General features: G+C 40.1%; 1 protein-coding gene across 1 annotated transcript in view; it reads right to left on the bottom strand.

Annotated features, from left to right (window-relative positions):
* sorcs2 (sortilin-related VPS10 domain containing receptor 2) overlaps window positions 1-20146 on the bottom strand; it is a 413959-nt gene that overhangs the window by 286108 nt on the left and 107705 nt on the right. The window contains exon 2 of the mRNA XM_036146243.1: window positions 4897-4964. Within this exon, the coding sequence (XP_036002136.1) occupies window positions 4897-4964 (68 nt within the window). The remainder of the gene's footprint in view (window positions 1-4896; window positions 4965-20146) is intronic.

Genomic DNA, 20146 nt, shown 5'->3' with positions numbered 1-20146 from the left:
CTTTAAAATGATAAAGTCGCCTAAAACTGGGGGGCCCTCTGACTAGCTGGTAGCTCTCCGCCGTTGGAAGGATTTATTCAGCTCTCTGTAACTGATGTGGTATTTTCCTACAACAGATAGAATAACTAGCATTGATGGGAACTTCACAGAACCTCACCAGATGAGCGGGGTGCTAAAAGGCCGCATCAACAACCGTGACGAAAACCATAGTACCTTGGCTAGCATTGATGTTTAATGGTAGCCAATGGCAGCATGTTGTAAAGAATGCAAAATCTACACGCACACATTGGAGACATTTTGAGTGTTGCATAATCTGCATTAAGATCATGGAATTTGCAGAACGTAAAGATGTACTCCTGTTCACCCAAACAAATAACTACGAACAACAGAGACAGAAAGACAATTAAACCTTTACTTATCATGTGAAAATAGGATATACTTGCGCTGAATATTTAAAGAGGGAAAAAAAAAAAGATTGAGGAGTACATGTGTTGCTTTCGGTGTCAGGATCAACTCAGTATTTCACAGCTCCTCCTGGAGAAGCAGTCTGGAGATGAGCTCTGTCACCCTCCAGTCAGCGGTGTTTGATAATGCAATAGCAAATCCTCACGCCTTATCCACAAGGCCTTTTTCATTTAGTTGACATGAAGCTTTATCAGAACTGATCTGAATTAAAGCAACAACTCAAGCACAGGGAGCTAAAAAACATTATCAAGCAAGATAAGAGTCCGATTAATTTTTTTTTCCTGAGCAAGACACTGCGTAGAAACACTCAGCGGTTCTGATGTTTGTCAGCTACATGCAATTCTTGGCAGTCCATTATTTAAAGACAGAAAGAGGCTGAATCATCAAGAACTCAAAGTATAAAAAAGGGGAGCAGACAAGAGTTGTAGAGCTTTATACTAGTCAGTCACACCAAGTGGTTGCCCAGTCAGCAAAAAATAAAGAGGGGTGGGGTCTGGATCTTCTTTTTAAACGCTACATTAGAGCTGCTTCTTAACTTTGTTGCTCCAGTGAAGTTCAGAATTATTCTCACCAATATGATATTTAGAATATTTAGAACTGTTGTCATTCCACCAATAAGTTTGTATCTGATAGGAAATGAAATATGTGTTGTAAGAAATACATATGCAGATAGGTGTTGTAACTACGCCTATCGCACATTGACAGCTGGAGATAGGCACCAGCACCCCTCATGACCCCACAAGGGCAAGACATGTTAGAAAATGGATGGATGGATGTTGTCATTTTTTAAATGCATCTGTTTTATCTATATTTATTTACATTTTATATGTCAGATTAAAGAGTATTTATACCCTCATAATTGTTTAATTGTAAACAACGGAAAAGCGACAGTAGTTAGAACAATGCCCTTTCATTCCAGAGATTCCTGGTTCAACTCCTACAGACTGCCAGCCTGAGTCCCTGAGAAAGACCATTAACCCCAGAATGCTCCTTGGGATGGTTTAAATGCAGACAACAAGTTTAATTGGCATATATGTTGCAATGACAATAAAGATGATTATTGTTTTTCAAGCGGTTAAGCTTTCTCTGTTGACTATGATGCTTTTTGAACAATTACATCAGCGTATTTGTTGAAGAGCTGCTAAACAAGGTCATGGACTTCCAGATTACCAATTTCCCAAATCCTCCATTTTTATTTCCCTGATCGATTTTGAAGGTCAAGCTGAAGGATGTCGAAGCTACAAGTGGATAAGTATAACTCTTCAGTTGTTGTGCATACTATCCTACACAATTCATTACACTGTCTCATAGTATCCTAGGAACTGGGTGGAGTGGAATGCTCCATGACCTGGAGGGAGGCAGGGTGTCAAGTGCCTCCTTTGCATTTAAAGCTGCAGTAGGTAACTTTAGTAAAAATGTATTTTTTACATATTGGTTAAAACTGTCACTATGTCCTGACAAAATATGAGACAGTTAAGCTTGGAAAAATAAAGCTCTTCTTGCTCTACACAGTGGTCCTACGGTGTATTTGCACAAATACATCACTCCCGGTCAGAACCAACCAATCAGAGCCAGGAGGAATATCTGGTTCTTATTAGCTGTTAGTAGTGTCAATCACTCCTGTTTACGCTGCTCACACGCCTCCCCCGGACAGCATTACTGTTGTTCAAGTTCAAGATTGCTGGTGTACTTCCACTGTGCTGAGAAATGGCCCAGACACAACAAGTTAAGAAGAAATAATTAGACGAAGCCCAGAATAAAACCAAGGGTAAACAATGGAGCAGCACGCTAGGCTCCGCTATGGAGGAGGAGAGCTTTAGTGCAGTAGAGAGCAAGGGGGAGAGACCTGTAAGGTGTGCTGGTTTGAATTTCAGGCTATTTTCAGCTTTTCTCAGAACTTCCTACTGCAGCTTTAAAGAGACCGCACCAAAACGAGTAGCTCTCACCATTGCAGCTTCACTTTATATAGACCGCAACTGAAAAGGATGGAGTTAAACAGCATGATATGCCCCCTTTAGTGGTACCAGTCTATGTTGAGTCTTTCAGGTTTGCTCAGTACTTTTATCTTCTGCATAGATGTAAGGATGAACTGGCTGCAGTCCAGATATACAGTCTGCTTACTTCCTGGTTTGATATATACTTCTACACAACTAAATGACTAGATAATGGTCAAATCAAAGCTGGGAGCTCGCAGAGAATGCTCCTGCTGTTTTCATACCTGTAGCTGTAGGTCAGGTCTGGTCATCGTGGCCAGTCCAGTTTGTTGATGATCATTAAGGGAAAACATCCACCTGATGTCTTGTTGGGTGAATCGGTGAATTGGTTAATTTCTAACACTGCATTACAGCAGGTGGACATACACTGCAGCCAGAAAGCTCTTTGCCATATTGACATTTTAACTAATTTTTAAGACTCCATATTATCATCAAAAGATGGTAACTTGGACAATGAAAAACAGATCCCATAACCATAACTGTGTACCAGGGAAAGAAACAGGCGCAGGTATCAACTCTCAGCTTAACAAGTCCTTTCTTAACAGTGTGGCTTATTTTTTTTTCCTTAACCCCAGCCCCAACACACACACATACACACAAACTAAAACCATGACAACAAATCTCCTACAGTAGATATAAATCTCTAGGTTCTCTTTTTCAAAAGGTCACGTAACATCTGTGGCTCTAAACGAGTTTTATTAAACTGGACTGGGAGGAAAAATGGCTCTTTGGATTGTTACGGCTGCAGACCTAGATCAATGTCAGTTATCAGTAAATCACTGACCCAATCAGAATTAGACTTTACCAGATCTTTTTAGTATTAGCTGACCTGGGATAAAAAAGATAATCTATCTGAAAGAGAGAGTGATGATGCAGATGTATTTACTTCTTTGGTACAATTAATCCTCATTTTGACACTTCAATCCCTCCTTTCACCCAGTTTATGTCACCGCCAGATACATAGTTGCCTTAAGGACACATGAGCATCTTTAAAGGTGACCTGTTTTGCTAATGGCAATGGATTTCTATTATGCCCTCGGAACAGAGGCAGAAACTTTAAACAGAAAAGATCGTGTAGCGTTTTAAAGTTGAATTCGTGTGGAATTCATCATCACGGTCTCGTGTCGTTAACCCAGCAGTCCCGCAAACCTTCCTCCCATCTGAGTTTTAAACTTTTCCCCTGGTAGAAACCTGACATGTTGATCTCACCCCACCTGACAGTTCAAGACGGCCAAGCCATTCATCTTCTCCTATCTTCCTTGTTTGATCCTACAGCCCAGGGACTTCAAAGCCCGAAGGCCAGCTTACTGTGGCCGTCCACTCCCCATGCCAAAACTGACAGCAACACAGCAAGTGAACGACGCCCCATACACAACGCCTAGACAAAGGGCAACGAGACAGTATCGGACCTACGGAAGAAACAAAACATGCTAATTTAATGATTACTTCCTGTGCTTTGGACAATGAAGCCAATGGGCAGATGGCCAGCTCCTGTTTCTGCCAATTAAGATTCAGACAAAACTCCACCATTTGCCGCGTTTTCACTTACACAAGCAAGCTGTCCGAGTTTTGAATTGGCAAGCAATTATTCATACGCTGCAACAATTAAAACATCAACACGAAGGGAGGAAAAAATACGTACATTATTCATAACTGTCCTCTGGGGAGATTGACACTCAGAGCTAATGAGAGCAGGAAGCTTTGAAGTCACGGAGTCCTCGGCGAGGTGAATGGCATGAATTAAGCCCCACCGTCGGACACGTTCTGCCGTGTGCGGACGCCTTCCAGACAGTCCATTTGAACCAGCTTCACGCATCCTCACTCCAAGGTTTGACACCTTTTTATTCAGAGACCTGAACGCAATTCATCGGCCCGTTTTTTTCACAAGGTCCGGGGTCGCGTCGAAGAAGCCTCAAGAACATGTAGAATGAAAGAGATATTAATACTCCATGAGGCTATATGCAGGGACGACAAGATATACTTGTTGTCAAGTGGAGCAGAATGAATGAAATATGCTATCTGCTGCTCAACAGCGAGGAGAGGTGAGAAGTGTGTTGGCGAGCAGCAGCTCTGCTAAACAGAGCGCGCTCTGCCAGCGAGACCTGACCCCCTTTTTCCCTGTCGCTGCCGGTGTCTACCATCCTGCCCTGTGCCACGCTGATACCGTATCTGTCCAAACAGATGTCCGTCCGAGCCTGTTAGCATCGCTCTTTCCGCTCCCCTACTTTGGTTTTCGCCGCCTGCTGATGTTTTGTCCGTCACGGTGCTCCGTCTCGCCATTCCTCTCCTTGAGGCGGGCGCTGGGCAGAGATAACAAAGACGCGGGCTGACCCCGATGTTAAAAAGGGAACGCCGGTCGCTGATAAAAAAAAAAAGATATCTCCGCGAGGCGAGACATGACAGAGAGGGCAAGAGGCGGTGAAAGAGTTTGGCCTACCTCCACAGCGAACTCTCCAGAACCTTGGTCGAGTCGGCATGGTAATACTTGGTCAGGATCAGGATGACCTGCAGGAAAACATGGAGAAGGAAGAAGAATGAAGGTTTAGAGAAATTCAACACGGACCATTGCGGATTGACCGAAGAGCATCAAAGCCGATTTAGGAGGGAGGTTAGCACAAACTATGAATTTAGATAACACTTTAGCAAGTAAAGTTGTAAAAAAACCTTAGCTGATTGTCTTTCAGGTAATAATTATCATATATTGTAAAATCTACAATATCATTTCCATCTAACTGTGATGTCTTGGTCTGCTCTACCAACCAAGACTATACAGGATAAGACAGGGCTCCTTTTCATGTGTCTAAGAGCTTCTGTTCTTGACAGCGAAGGTCTGCTGGGATTTGCACCGCAGTGGCAAGACTGCCAAGCGGTCAGGCAACACAGCGAGCCTCAGAAGTGTGATTGACAGGCTGCCGTGGAGCAGTCAAAGAACCCAGGACTACCTTCAGGTAGAGGTCAGCTGATCCGGCCAGCGGGGGGTTCTAGCATGAGGTGGATCCCAAATGCTGGCTATTTTTAAAACGGCTTTCGCGACTCTAGGAGCAAACTCTCTCAAATAACGACACTCTTGAAACGTCTTAACATGAGCAGCAATCTCACCCTACAAAGCCACATTGTATTGTCTGTCCAGGCACCATGCAATTATGGTTCTCGTTTAACGGATGCATGTTTGCTTCCATCTCTGTCACCGAAGGTATGAGAGTCAGGATGGAGAAATAAGGATAGAAAAGATGACAGGAGTTACATTTCTGCTTGAAATCCTTGTGAGAAAGGATAAAAGCCATGTGGTGTTACTCAGCTGACTATCAAAGTTATGGCTTCAGGCTGAGATACTTTCTCAGGAACATTTGGATTCTTGCTTGGTAATTTGCATAATGTACAGCTCAGAGCTTTAATGTTGCCTCCAACATAAGCAAAGCTGCACTGCCTCTAGCATTCAGCTTGTTGCAAATAATCAGAATTAAAATAAATGCACGTTTTATGGTACTTGAGTATAAAAAGTCAAACTCGTTATGCTCATGAAAGATGGTCATTTTACTCTCACTGCTTATTTATGCAGCAACTTTGTTTAGAATACATTTTTTTATTTAACAAAAAAAACCAAGTACCCTTTCAGTGCTCACTCAAACAAAAGCAAACAAAAACACTGAAACAAAAGGAAAAACAAAAGATTAACCTTAAAAGCAATCTGCAATTAACTTTTTTTTCAAATATAAGAAAAAAATAACATATTGCCAAGTTTTCACGTAATACCATTTTTTATTCATTTATTGGTTGGAGGGGTAATATCAGGAGTGGAAAGGGACCACTGAAGAGAAATAAATACTCTGTATCAATATACTTGTATCAATATACTTCTAACTGTTTCTGTGAAAATGTATAAAAATAAAACTTTTACAATCCTTGCCTTGGAGTGTTAAAAACTGGCATCACAAATTATTCAGAATAATATATATATATATATATATTTTTTTTTTTTTTTTTTTGCAGATTATGCAAAGCCTAAGAACTTTTTCATGCAATTTTGTAGATGCACAAATTGCTAAGGCAAATTAATGGTTTTAAAAAAGATGAACGATTAAACTTCACACCAAAAATACACAACCTGGCCAAAATGTATACTATCAGCATCAACATATCCAGTTATGCAAATGTCAACAAACCCAAACGAGGGATCAGGGGGAGGGTGGGGGGGAGGTTAGGTGTTGATTGGTTACCAGCCTTCTGTGACTCAACTGGTGGCTCTGAAAAGTGGCTGTCCGCCTCTGCACAGCTGTCCTCCTCCTAATGAGACGCTGGTGCAGAGCTTGACACTTATCATGCCGGCAGAAAGTCCCTCGACAGAAGGATTAGATCTACCATGCCACACCATTAGTGCACAGGCCTTCTGACCGCTACTGATTCCTTTTGTCCCTTTCATTCATAACCGACCTCCATCTGTTTAAGTTTTTACAAAGGCTTATATAAAATAAATGTTTACTGTTTCACCAAATCTCACTGTGGTGATGATGCCCCCACAATCCATATAAATAGACAGACAGACAGACAGACAGACAGACAGACAGACAGACAGACAGACAGACAGTGGACAGAGTCTAATCCTTTTCTGCCCAGGAGCATGCCAGTACAGACAGTGGTTGTATCAGATCAAGACCTAGAAACATCCAACAACAAAAACTTCTGTTCTTTTTTTATGTGTGCCTACCCTGAAAGTGTGAAGTTACAGCACTTGCATTATTTTTAACATATACAGGAGAACAGTTTTATAACCCATTCCACCCAAATCAAGCAGACGTTATTCTATCTTGCAAGGAATCCAACCTTGTTGGAGGAGGTAAATTTCATGTACTTCAAAACTATTTTGAAACATTTTTACCATGAGCTAAATAAAGGAAAATCATTGAATAAAACATGAGAATACTCACCCTAAACATATAGCCAGAAACACAACATGTTTAAGAGTAAAGCATCTTCATGTCATGTGACCTGGTCAAAGTTCAGACCTAAAGTCAACTCAGAATTTGTGACCTGGTTTGAAGATTGCTGTTAACAGATAATCTAGATGGATCTGAATGAGTTTGAGATATTTTCCAAAAGAAGAATATACAAAAAAAATGTAAGCATTTACATTTGTAAAGCTGTTACCCCAAAATAGTTTTGGCTGAGTGAATTTTGGCTTTCCAGATTTTTCTTTGGAAAAAACATATTTGAAAAACATAATTTCCTTCCACAAAACTTTGATGCAGTACCACACATTGTTCTATCACATAAAATACTTTGTTGGCTGTGGTTATAAGAACAAAAACGTGCAAAGGTTTAACTGACAGATTTTATGGCAATGCGCCTCAAGTTATATTCCACTTCAAAAATATTTTAACATATCTCCATTCAGCCTTAAATCAGTGTTGTAGAGAGGTAAAGAGGGTTCATTTGCTCTATATGAAGAATCAAGCCACACTGAAAAAAAAACATCTGAGCAGTACTTAAGCCAGATTCCTTGTATTCCTCCATTGTACATAAGACTGCATTAAGAGTACAACTTGGCAGCTGCTAGCTACAGCTCATTGGACTAAAGGGCAAATTTGGCACAGGGTGAGAAACCTTCTTATTCAGGAAAATACAGTGCTCTGCCAGCCCGTCATTTGTAATTCAATACAAACAAATCACAGTGGCATACTTTGAGCGAACAAGCATCGGAAAACATGTCACACCAAGGCGATCAAAGTCTGGGAACTCATTACTCTTCCTGAGCAGTGACAAGAGGAAAAAAGTCCCTGCGTGCTCTCCTCATTTAGATAATAAATTGCTAGGAAGTTGGCTATGAACTCCCTGACCGAGTCATAGAGGAAGTTCTCTGTTGGAGCCCACTCTGTGACCACATTGTTAGCCACTGTGGGTTTCGTGTTTGTAAGCATGAAGACAGTGACCCTAATGGGCTTTATTGGGGAAAAGTCAACAGGATGGTCAGGACCCCTGGATGACTCCATGCCACATACACAATAGACCTTTTTGAGAGTCAACGCCAAAGCCAAGTTGACCATGAACTCCAGCTTGACAGTGAGCATTTGTCTCTAAAGCATTCCTATCAATTGGGCCTCGGTCATTCAGCTAATAAAAGATCCGACATTTTCAAGGAACAAAAGACTTGGGGAAAATAAATAGATGGACTGCAGCTGTCCCATCTCTTAAAGGGGAGCTCCATATTATTCAGAAAGAGACCACACGCATAAAAAATCAACCCCAGTCCACAATACAGTAAGGCTGCAAAAACCCACTGTTAAGTCATGTTCGACGAATATATTTTTATATCAAAAAGTAGATTTTATATCAACACTTGCTCAGTAGCATGGACCACTAAAAGGTCAATAATCTGGCACAAGAGACTAGGCTTCTTTAAACTGAAGCCTTCTTTACTAAAGGTATTTTTAGGATTAGCTGATTTTAAATGGTCTTTACTATAATTTAGCCTGTTTTGGGCTGAACATACATTTACTGAATGTGTGGACCTGTTTGTTTTGGAAATGCCAGCCTTCCAAAAGGAAATACATGTTTTTTTATTTATCAAAATGTCTTGATTATTGTGAAGATGTTTTTGACAATTGTGAGGCAGTCCTTAGTTGTATTTAGTCAGACTTGTTGCGGCCTTAAAACTCTTCCATGGATGCCATTTTTGCCCAGCCACGTTTTGATTCTTGAGTCATGAACACTGATTTTAACTAAGGCAAGTGAGGCCTGCAGTGCTTTATATGTTGTTCTGGGTTCTTTTGAGATCTCCTGCATCAGTCAAAACGAGCTCTTAGAGGTTCACCACTGTGCCATCTTTTCTCTATTTGTAGATGATGGCTCTCACTGTGATTTGCTTGAGTCCCACAGTGTGTAACTCTTTCCAGACTAACAAACATTCAATGAAAGTTTTAGCTTTTAATCTTCTCCTGGATTTTTTTTTAGATTGAGGCATATGTTGCTTTTTGAAATCCTTTAGCCTTCATGTTTTCCAGCAGATTCTGTTTAAGTGATTTCTTAATTCTCCTGATAGTCATCTGGACAGAGCGTGGCTGGTGAAAAAGAACTTGAAAAACAAATCCTAATGACATTTTATTCATGATTTAACAAGGGGTGAGTACTGTTTGACATAGTTATAAGTTGATTTGGATGGCTTGTTTCCCTTAATCTTGAAAACACCATCCATCCATTTCTGCCTATCTGAGATAGTATCATAGTATCAAATGGTCTAGGAGTTAAACCCTAGCTCCTCACTATCCCAGAAACACTCTCCAACTCATCCTGGGGACTCCCAAGGCATTACCAGTTCAGAAATAATATACAGGTGCTGGTCATATAATTAGAATATCATGAAAAAGTTGTTTTTTCTTCAGTAATTCCATTCAAATAGTGAAACTTGTATATCATGTTCATTTATTGCACACAGACTGATACATTTCAAATGTTTATTTCTTTTTAATGTTGATTACTATAACTGACAACTAATGAAAACCCCAAATTCAGTATCTCAGAATCTTAGATTATTACTTAAGACCAATACAAAAAAGCATTATGTGTAAATGTATAAACATGAAAAGTATGAACATGTGCAGCGCTCAATACTTAGTTGGCCTCCTTTTCCCTGGATTACTGCAGCAATGCAGCGTGGCATGGAGTCCATCAGTCTGTAGCACTGCTCAGGTGTTATGAGAGCCCAGGTTGCTCTGATAGTGGCCTTCACCTCTTCTGCATTGTTAGGTCTTGCATATCGCATCTTCCACTTCACAATACCCCACAGATTTTTTTATTGGGTTATGGTCAGGCAAGTTTTCTGGCCAGTTAAGAACAGGGATATCATGGTCCTTAAACCAGGTACTGGTAGCTTTGGCACTGGGTGCAGGCTCCAAGTCCTGTTGGAAAATGAAACCTGCATCTCCATAAAGTTGGTCAGCAGCAGGGAGCATGAAGTGCTCTAAAACCTCCTGGTAGATGGATGCATTGACCTTTGACCTCAGAAAACACCGTGGACCTACACCAGCAAACGCCAAGGCACCCCAAACCATCACTGATGAAGAAACTTTACACTGGACCTGAAGCCACGTGGATTCTGTGCCTCTCCTCCTTCCTCCAGACTCAAGGAACTTGACTTCCAAAGGAAAGGCAAAATCTACTTTCATACATCTTTCCCTTCCTCTCGCCTCTCTATTAAACCTGCTTTTTGTATTTACTTGAAGGTTTTTTACCTGATAATAATATTTGTTTAATGATCTAAACCATGTAATGGTGACAAGAGGCTGAACAAACGTCCGATAAATTTATCTCTAAAGGCCAGTACTTTCTTAAAGCACAAAAAATAAAACTGAAATATTTATTGAAATAAATATCAATTATACTCAGGGAACTACTTTGTGTTGGCAGTTTCATATAAAACTCTTTTACTCTCTCTCTCGGATCTTCCTTACGGACAGCTAGGCAGTACCAAGCAGACATTTTTGTTTAAACACCTGAAGCGTCACGATACAAAGCACAACTAATTTCTTTGAATGAAACAGTTATGAAGCGGCAAAAGCTTAACATGCTGTTACCCTCCAGTCTAAAATAAGGTTATCCAAATGATATTTCAATGGCCCTATTTGCTCATAGAAAGAACTGGTTAATTTATCCAAATAGCTCCTCATTAGCCCCTTCTTTCCCTCTTTCCCTTTTTTTTTCAGTGGCCATATTAATGCTGAAGGATTGGTTGGTCACATTTGGTTGGAATCATTTTACAGATGGACCTATACTTCATGCTGGATAAGAGGCAAGCCTGTCACCCTCACACTTATTACGATTTAAACAGTAGTTTGAGATTGCCACCATTCATTAAACCACCCAGCCAGGGAAGTGGGGAGGGTAATTACATGGACCTTTGCCTCTGGTTTCCCCTTGTGTTCTGCTCGCACAAAGAGCTTGTGCTGTCTTCCCTTGATACAGTCAGTTCAATAATATGTAACTGGAGCCAAAGAATCTGGGTAAGAAAAGATATTTCCAACTTTGTTACAGTTTCCTGCCCAAAACATTATGCTATTCTGGGTTTTTGTTGTAAAAACAAGCAAAAACATATGAGGATTTGGGAAAAGAGTTTTTGATTAAATATTATTGTCGTTCAGATGTCAAGAGCTCAAACAGGTCTTGTGAGGGAAGGAACATCCCCTCACTGTACTGGGCGATTGATGTCGCTAGTCGCCACTGTTTGTCGTACTTCTGTAACTCTAACCTCAGAGTGGTGCCACTTCCCCAGGTCAGGCAGCATGCACAGCAAACCCCCAGTTCCATCGCTTGCACTGTGTGCTCCCTGCCAGCTCCTGCGCCTGCTTGACTAGCTTGACTTACATATGTACAAGTACTTCAATAAAACAGACATTCACAAACTACAGTGCTTTTTTTCTTGTTTTGTTAAACTGTTTCTCTAAGTACATCACTTGGTCACCTCATTTATCTAGCTTCCTCTTCAGCAGTTGGAATTGTCGCTTTGTCTACACAATAAGAAATCCTAATCTTTGAGACCCTGAATAAAAAAAGTTTCAAAGCACATTAAGATAAATATAAACAAACTTTTTTTCTTCTAAAGATTATGTCACAATATTTAGCCAGAAAGACAAAGTAGGAAAACACACAGCAAAGCAGAGGTGGGCCGATACTGGGAATTTTTATATTTAAGCTTGATATATCGTGAAACAGTTGACCTTCTGGGGGGGTTTGTGATTTTTACTTTATTTTTACAATTGAATAATAATAATAATGTTGTGTTCAGTGTTTTTTTTCCTAATCCAACTCTTATATCTTTTAATCCTTATGTAATTTTGTCTGTGTTGTGTGCACCTGCCTGTTGCTTTAATCCTATACATTTCCCCGTCGTGGGATAAAGGATTAGCTAATGTTATCTTAAATAACACTTATTAATAGGATATATGTACTGGGTTCTTTCAAGGTCTTAATTACATTTTCTGTGTGGGCTTCAGTAACATATGATAGATAATATCTACTTTGAAAGTTAACATGAACTGCTGCTGAAGATGACCACTCTGATCTACCTGGATGTTCTCTGGAGGACTGAGACGCCTCAGTCAGTGACGTCAGTCTGTGGGTCTGTCGGGGCAATGAGAGAAGCTTCGTCTCCTCTCTCTGTTTCTGTAGCTCGATGCTTCCTTGCTCATGATTTTCCATGTGGTTATATAAATTTGTTGTGTTTTCACAGTATTTAGCTGCCTTTTTACAAACCATATAGCTTGCCGTTGTTTCATTTACGGTATTAAAATATAGCCAAACGCCGCTTCTTTTCCTGTCCTCCATGATGACGAAGGGGGGGGGGGAGCAGCAAAGTGCTATGACACAGACGCGGAGACTTTGGTGCATCTGCTGCAGTCAGTGCGTGTGGGAGAGAATAAAAAGTATTGATGTTTTTAAACAAGTATTGTTCAATATCAATGACAGCGTTGGTATCGATATTATCAATACTAGGATCGATCCGCCCACCTCTACAGCAAAGGTCGAAAGATTGGGAATCAAAAACTGAATGGCTGTGTCGCAGACTGACAGCCTGCGTATATAATGCTGACACTTCATCTCCATGCCACACCCTACTCCATGAGCCATTCTCAAACACGTGTCCACTACATTTCAGCAATAAGGTCCTCTCAAACCTTTTCATTTTTAGTCTTCATTTTGCCAATAAAAATTGTGCCTATTGGAGGCCTTGTCTACGGTCTAACTTTAGGCAAATCAGACACAATTAGATAACCATAAGTTAGCATCATATTTTCAGTGTTTTCCAATTGAAACAATGTGGCAGGGAACTGAACTTTTGAAAATATCCCACCTAAGTTACTTTTTTTTTTTTTACATTTTGTCAGTGTTTCTGTTACATTCATTACAAGTCAGTATTCGTTTCTTAAGGCCAGTACCGGTTGCCTCTGATTTAAACAGGCTTAAATCAGAGGCAACCGGACTTTCGCTCAATTTTTTTGAAGGTGTTTCAACACCTGTCCAGGAACTTTTGTCAATTATGGCGGCTCACATTTGAGCAACCTGTAGTTGGAACGCAGCTGTTTTTAAGCACATGGAAGCCCAACCTCCAAGATACATTCCAAGTCAAAAGCTAGACTGAACCATATTTCAAGTAGTTGGTGGTTGAGGTGCTATTTAAACTGACCCTAATATTGCCATTGGTATAAGTAGAAGAGGGAAGCCTGACTGCATGTGTGAAATTAGGCAAAGTAAGAACATTTTCTAGGACCTCAGAGGTGATCAAGTGAACAGAGTTTACTGTAGCACTACAGAATCCCCATCACTTCATTGTCACTTCTTTTATTTGTAACCTGTTTGTTGTTGCTACGTTTTCTTTTTGATCTCTATTTCACAGCTTTAAGTTTCTGTGGTTTTCTGCTTCTTGCCAAGATTTCTCTGTTCTCTTAATATCTGGACAATTGCTATAATTGAGCCCTGATCAAACTGGCAGCCTGTTTTTCTAAAAGAGGGGGCCTTGGTCATTTAGGGCCAGCAACGTTAACCCAAGTACATGTGCATCCTCCCTGGCACTCCTTAAATTACAGTGTTCATAAACAACAGCAGGCTATCTTTGGCATCCCACATTACTGTAATTTCACAACAAATCCCAAAGGGTATCATTGGGGCACATTAAAACGTGCTTTTCTACCCAAAGTGATTGAACAGTAGGGATCATTTTATCCATCGAGGGCTCAATAGATTGACTGATACTTTACAGCAGCAAACTGGAGCAAAGGAACTGTTTGAAATGAGTTGCTTAGATGTGTGATAATCCACTGTAGGGAGCCCGAGGTCACTGAGTAGAGGGGGAGGGAGAGAAGAAGAAGTGAATAAAAGAAATATTGGATCTTGCGGGAGATAGAGAGATGAAAAGAATCTAGAGACAAAGTGAAGCTAAAATAAGAGCGAGTCTGAGAATGAAAACAACAGGAATAAGTCACTACATATTTTGAAAGAAGACTCTTAGCTCTGTAGAACCATAGTTCAATCTGGAGAGACTCAGACGGAGAAAGAGAAACGATTAACAAATTTATTTGACAAAATGAATAACAGTTCTTTGGCGCTCGGGCCCCGGCTGAAGATTTGAGCAGTGAATTCCGATGAATTCAGATGAGCCCATCAACGCTGAATAGGGATGCTCCCCCGGGGCCCGACACTGGTGGTGGAGGTTGGAAAAGATGATGACTTGGGATGCTGGTGGAGAAGGGGAGGAGGTGGGTCGAGCACGGCTGGAAAGCGTCAGACGGCGTGGGTGTGGAGCCTTTTAAACGGAAGCTTGATTGAAGATTGGAGAAAGCGGGTCGAGGTCCGGAAATGAAGATGACGCTGTAACAGGTAGGCGGAAGTCTTCCAGCTTGAATTTGCGCCAAGGCTTCATCTCTTCCAAAACCTTAGCTGTATTTAGAGAATAACAATGTGAATAATTATAGGATGGTCAGAAAGGTGTTTAGAATGGTGTCTGGAAGGTATTTGGTATGATGCAGGAAAGTACTTGGGAATCTCAGGGCTTAATGTGGACAGAAATCAATAGAACCAAGGAATAGAAATAAGCCTTTTGACCCACAAATGTGTTCATTGATTACACATCACTTGGGAAGAGGCTGTAGGGTTAGGCAGCATTTGATACCAAGAGCCAACTTCAAGAAAGAAAATGAAGGGTTTCTGACCTTGCCTGTACTGTGATTTTCCCAAAAAAATGGATCAAATACAAACAAAGAAAAATAAAAAATAAATAAAAACGAGCCTGGACAGATTCAAGTTGTTATAAAAGTTCTACTTTGAAAGTATTCCCTGGGGCCCATTTCCTAGCACTCAACATATAAGAGGAAGGGCACACTCTGGAATACACACGCACACACACACACACACACACACACACACACACACACATCCAAGGTCCCAGTCCTGATTTGAAGCCGTCACTGTTGCCGGGAGGCATTAGTGCTACCAATGGGTATGTATAATAAGATCTCATGACAATCTGATGGCATAGATCTCACAATTTTAAAATGGCACAATATTTGTAATCAAACTGGCACTTTTCTAGTGCCATCTAGTTGCTGTTAGTTTGTGATTTCATCTGGTGAAGTATGTCTAAGTTAATACTATGGCAACAAACAAATTTTTTCTCATGTTTTGGGGTTGTAATTTGGTCTGTTGTGCACCAATGAGGATGTGTGAATGTCAAGAGTGGGTCCCAAAGGATCTGCTCATGGGTGGTCAGCTTTGTTTCTTTGCTCTAAAATGGTCAGATCAGAAAACTGTCATCTTTCTACGTAGGTTACAGAATTATAACCCCAAGTTGAACCATGGCAAAGTTAGTTTTAGGTTGGATATTGGATATTTGTGTTCTGCAGCTTCGACAGTGATGTCCTCCTGTTCGAGCCGATAAAGGGACGCTGATCTGGGGCTGCTGTTCTCAGTGCGCTTGCTGGCCGGCAAAAGCCGCCAAATTGTAAATAATCAATGTCCAATAAGTCTGTTATGTGTTATGTTCATATGTTCAGCGCAACTTACTGAAGTAAATTCAGTATTTACTTTGTATTTAACATCTGGCCTGACAAAACAACAAAATGACATTATTCTTAGGAGAACTTACATGTGTAACAATATCAACTACATTATTTGGTTTATAGAGTGATGTCATGGCACTTTAACCTGGACAACCTATGCCTGTGTTCTCCAATTTGATCGTAAAATAAGAAAATTAAATTGTTCTTGAATTGTTTCATCAGCCACGTCAATTATTAAAGACTGCGTGTTCTGTTGAGCCACATAGCCCAGTTACAGTAAGCATTCACAACCTGTTTCTTTGGCAGCATTTGGGGTATTTTTGGATATTTTTCACTGTGAGTAGACCAAAACTACCTAAGCATTAGATTGTGTTGATGCTTCAGTTAGTATCTGTTTCAGAGATTACTGTTGGCTCTTCATCATCTACGGTTCATAATATAAAACATGCATAGGGTTAAACCTGAACTAGACAATTATACACCAAACTGACATTCTTTGCTACATTCTTCTTCTTATTATTATTATTCCTTTATTTAACCAGGAAAAGTCCCATTGAGATTAACAATCTCTTTTTCAAGGGAGTCCTGGCCAAGATAGCGGCAAAAGATTACATTACAATTTACATTACAGTTTACAATAACATCTATCTAAATTAGAATTTCATAAAACAGTTACAAACCATAGATCTCATTTCCAAACCTTTGAGCAATCGTTTAAAATGTCCAATCGGAATCAAATCCTTCAACTTCCAGTCTTTCTGAAGATTGTTCCATGCTGTGGGGGCAGAGTACTGAAAAGCTGTCTTTCCAGCTTCAGTGCGGATACTAGGCACAGACAGAAGCAGAGACTCTTGAGAACGTAGAGAATACAGTCCAGCCGCTCTTGGTTGAATGAACTCACAGAGGTATGAGGGGAGCAGACGCAGAATACCCTTATAAATGATCATATACCAGTGAGTGAGTCTACGTGTCTCTAATGCTGGCCAGCCCACACGTATGTAAAGTTCACAGTGGTGTGTGCGAGGCTTACAATTTGTGATAAATCGTAGAGAGGCATGGTAAATTGAGTCTAACATTTTTAAAACTTGATCTGGGGCATTAATATAGATTAGGTCACCATAGTCCAGAATGGGTAAAAACGTTGCAGCTACCAGTCTCTTCTTCGACTTAAAAGAGAAACAAAGCCTATTCCTGAAGAAGAAGCCAATTTTCAGTCTGAGTTTTTTAAGCAATTGTTCAACATGAGGTTTAAAATTTAGATTTTCATCAATTAAAATTCCTAAATATTTAAAAGATTGAACCCTTTCTATTTCTGACCCATGCAAAGTGATAAAAAGATAGCTATTTTGCAATTTTGTCTTTTTTCTTGAAAATAGCATCATTTTACTTTTATTTGAATTTAAAAGAGGATCTAATTTTAAAAGCCTGTACTGAACCAAATTAAAAGCAATCTGTAACGTAAAGACACACGCACTAGGGTTTTTTCCAAAACTGTAAAAAATCATGTCATCAGCATAAAAATGGTACTTAGTGTCTATAAGATCCTGACCAACATTGTTCACATAGATAGTAAATAGTAGAGGCCCCAAAACGGAGCCTTGGGGCACTCCTTTAGTTAGTGATAATGAATTAGAACAAATTTTATCTGATTTGACACATTGAGATCGATCAGTCAGATAATTACTGAACCATCCAACGGCTTGTTTAGAGAGTCCAATTTTGGTCAATCTCTCTTCAAGTAAATTGTGGTTGACAGTGTCGAACGCTTTTGATAAATCAATGAAAAGTGCAGCACAATGTTGTTTATTGTCAAGAGCTGCCAAGATATCATTCATCACTTTCAAAGTCGCTGTGATAGTACTATGACCTTTTCTAAAACCTGACTGAAATTTACACAACAGATTATTGGAGTACAGATATTCTTTCAACTGTTCATTGATTAAAGATTCTAAAACCTTTGATAGGATGCAGAGCTTTGATATAGGCCGATAGCTATTTAAAATTGCTGGATCGCCACCTTTGAATAATGGGGTAACAAAAGCAGACTTCCAAATTTTGGGAATTTGCGTAGTGCTCAGACTTAAGTTAAAAATGTAAGTCAAGGGTTGAGTTATGTAGTCTGCTGATATTTTTAAAAAGTAGGGATCAATTAGGTCAGGTCCTTGAGATTTTCGAGCATCTAATGATTTCAATGCATTATAGACCTGACACAACGTAAAAGGCTGAAAACTGAATTTTGACACATCAGAGTCTGGTTCAGGTGTTGCAGGAAATCTTTGAGATTTCCCAAATATTACTCTAACATAAAAAGGAAATATTTTCACAATTTCACAAGAAGCGCATTTAGCTCGAAAAGGAGCGTGAAGAAGAGATGTTCAATGCTCACTACCTTAGATTGAGATAAACATGAAAATTAAAAACGTGTACTACTCAAACTTAGACCAAATCTTTTTATTCAGGCTGCATACTGTACCATTTTCAACACTTAATGGTTTTCTAAACTTTCATCTCAATTTGTGAAAAAATAGGAAAATTGCCCCAATATATAATAGCTTTCCCAAAACTATTGCAACATTTTTGTCTCTTCTGAATTCAATATCAGCTCACCCCATAAGCTGAATGTGTTGTTTCACACCTAATGATAAGCACCACAGCCAGCAAGCATCCTCCATAGGAAAACCGTAACCTAAATTAATTAAGATAATCTGTTTTCATAAAAACAAAGTTTTTTTTTTTTTTTGAAAATGTCATACCAAATTGACAACATTGGTTTCACGTCGAGAGGAGCCAGTTGAGGTGGCTCGGGCATCTGGTTAGGATGCCTCCTGGACGCCTCCCTGGTGAGGTGTTCCGGGCACGTCCCACCGGGAGGAGGCCCAGGGGAAGACCCAGGACACGCTGGAGGGACTATGTCTCCCGGCTGGCCTGCGAACGCCTTGGGGTTCCTCCTGAGGAGCTGGCCCAAGTGGCCAGGGAGAGGGACGTCTGGGCCTCCCTACTGAAGCTGCTACCCCCGCGACCCGACCCCGGATAAGCGGAAGGCAACGGACGGACGGACGGTTTCAAGTAGTGTTGCGCCGATGCCATTTTTTGGCCCCGATACGATACCCGATACCTGACTGTGCAGTATCGGCCGATACCGATACCATACCGATACCAAAACTTTGAAATTTATGTGTGTGTGTATATATGAAGAACTGCATACTACTTGGATGTAAAATAATTGCTATCATGACTTTGTCAAGCTGCTACCTTATTAAAGCAGGAAAAAGACTAATACAAAGTGAATCCAGTAGAAATAGTGAGTGTCGGGAGAGAGAAGGCTGCGTTCAAGTGACATACAAACATCAAAACGGTATCTGTGACCTATTTGTTGGTACTTGCCGATACCGATACCACCATTTTAGCGCGGTATCGGCGCCCCGGCCGATACTGGTATCGGTATCGGTGCAACTCTAGTTTCAAGCATATTTTTTTTTTCAGGACAAGAAATGAAATTTTTATGAATGCACGTCCATTTTGAGTTGTTTGAATTTCAGAAATGATTAACAGTACAATCACTAATAGATTTTGAACCATAGGATCATCATCTTATATACTGAGCACAGGCGTGAAGTCATTGCTTTTGCAGCCACAACATTAAACTGTAGCAATCTCAAAGGTTTATTCATGTAAAACATAATTTAGTCTCAGAAGGAACTCAAACCTTAATTTCTTGTAGCTGATTAAAGTGTATTTGCATATAACCCTGCCTGTAAACATTAATGAAAGAATAAATAAATGTTTTATATTACCACAAATCTGGATTTTATTAGCACATAGTGGCTAATTATTGCATAATTAATGCAAATTCTGGCTCTAATCATGGCAGCATTGTATCTCCTTATGCTTGGAGCATGTCACAAAGGTGCAGAAGCATGAGACAGTGGATGCCTGCTAAGAGGGAAAACTGGGATGATCTTTGATCGTTCTCTCTTTCATGGTGGCTAAAACATTGAGGTCTCTTCATTTTTACCAATTGTTGTTGTCCACTCTGAAATGTACAAATTCAAGAAGAAAGATGAACTATGTAACCCACTGTGTCTTTACATACTTGTGCTTTGGCTGTCTTGTTTTCTTAAAGCCACAGTAAAGCATTTGTAGAAA

The sequence above is a fragment of the Fundulus heteroclitus genome, chromosome 14 (genome assembly GCF_011125445.2).
Source record: "Fundulus heteroclitus isolate FHET01 chromosome 14, MU-UCD_Fhet_4.1, whole genome shotgun sequence".
Lineage (NCBI taxonomy): Eukaryota > Metazoa > Chordata > Actinopteri > Cyprinodontiformes > Fundulidae > Fundulus > Fundulus heteroclitus.
This window is presented reverse-complemented; position numbering and strand designations above follow the sequence as displayed.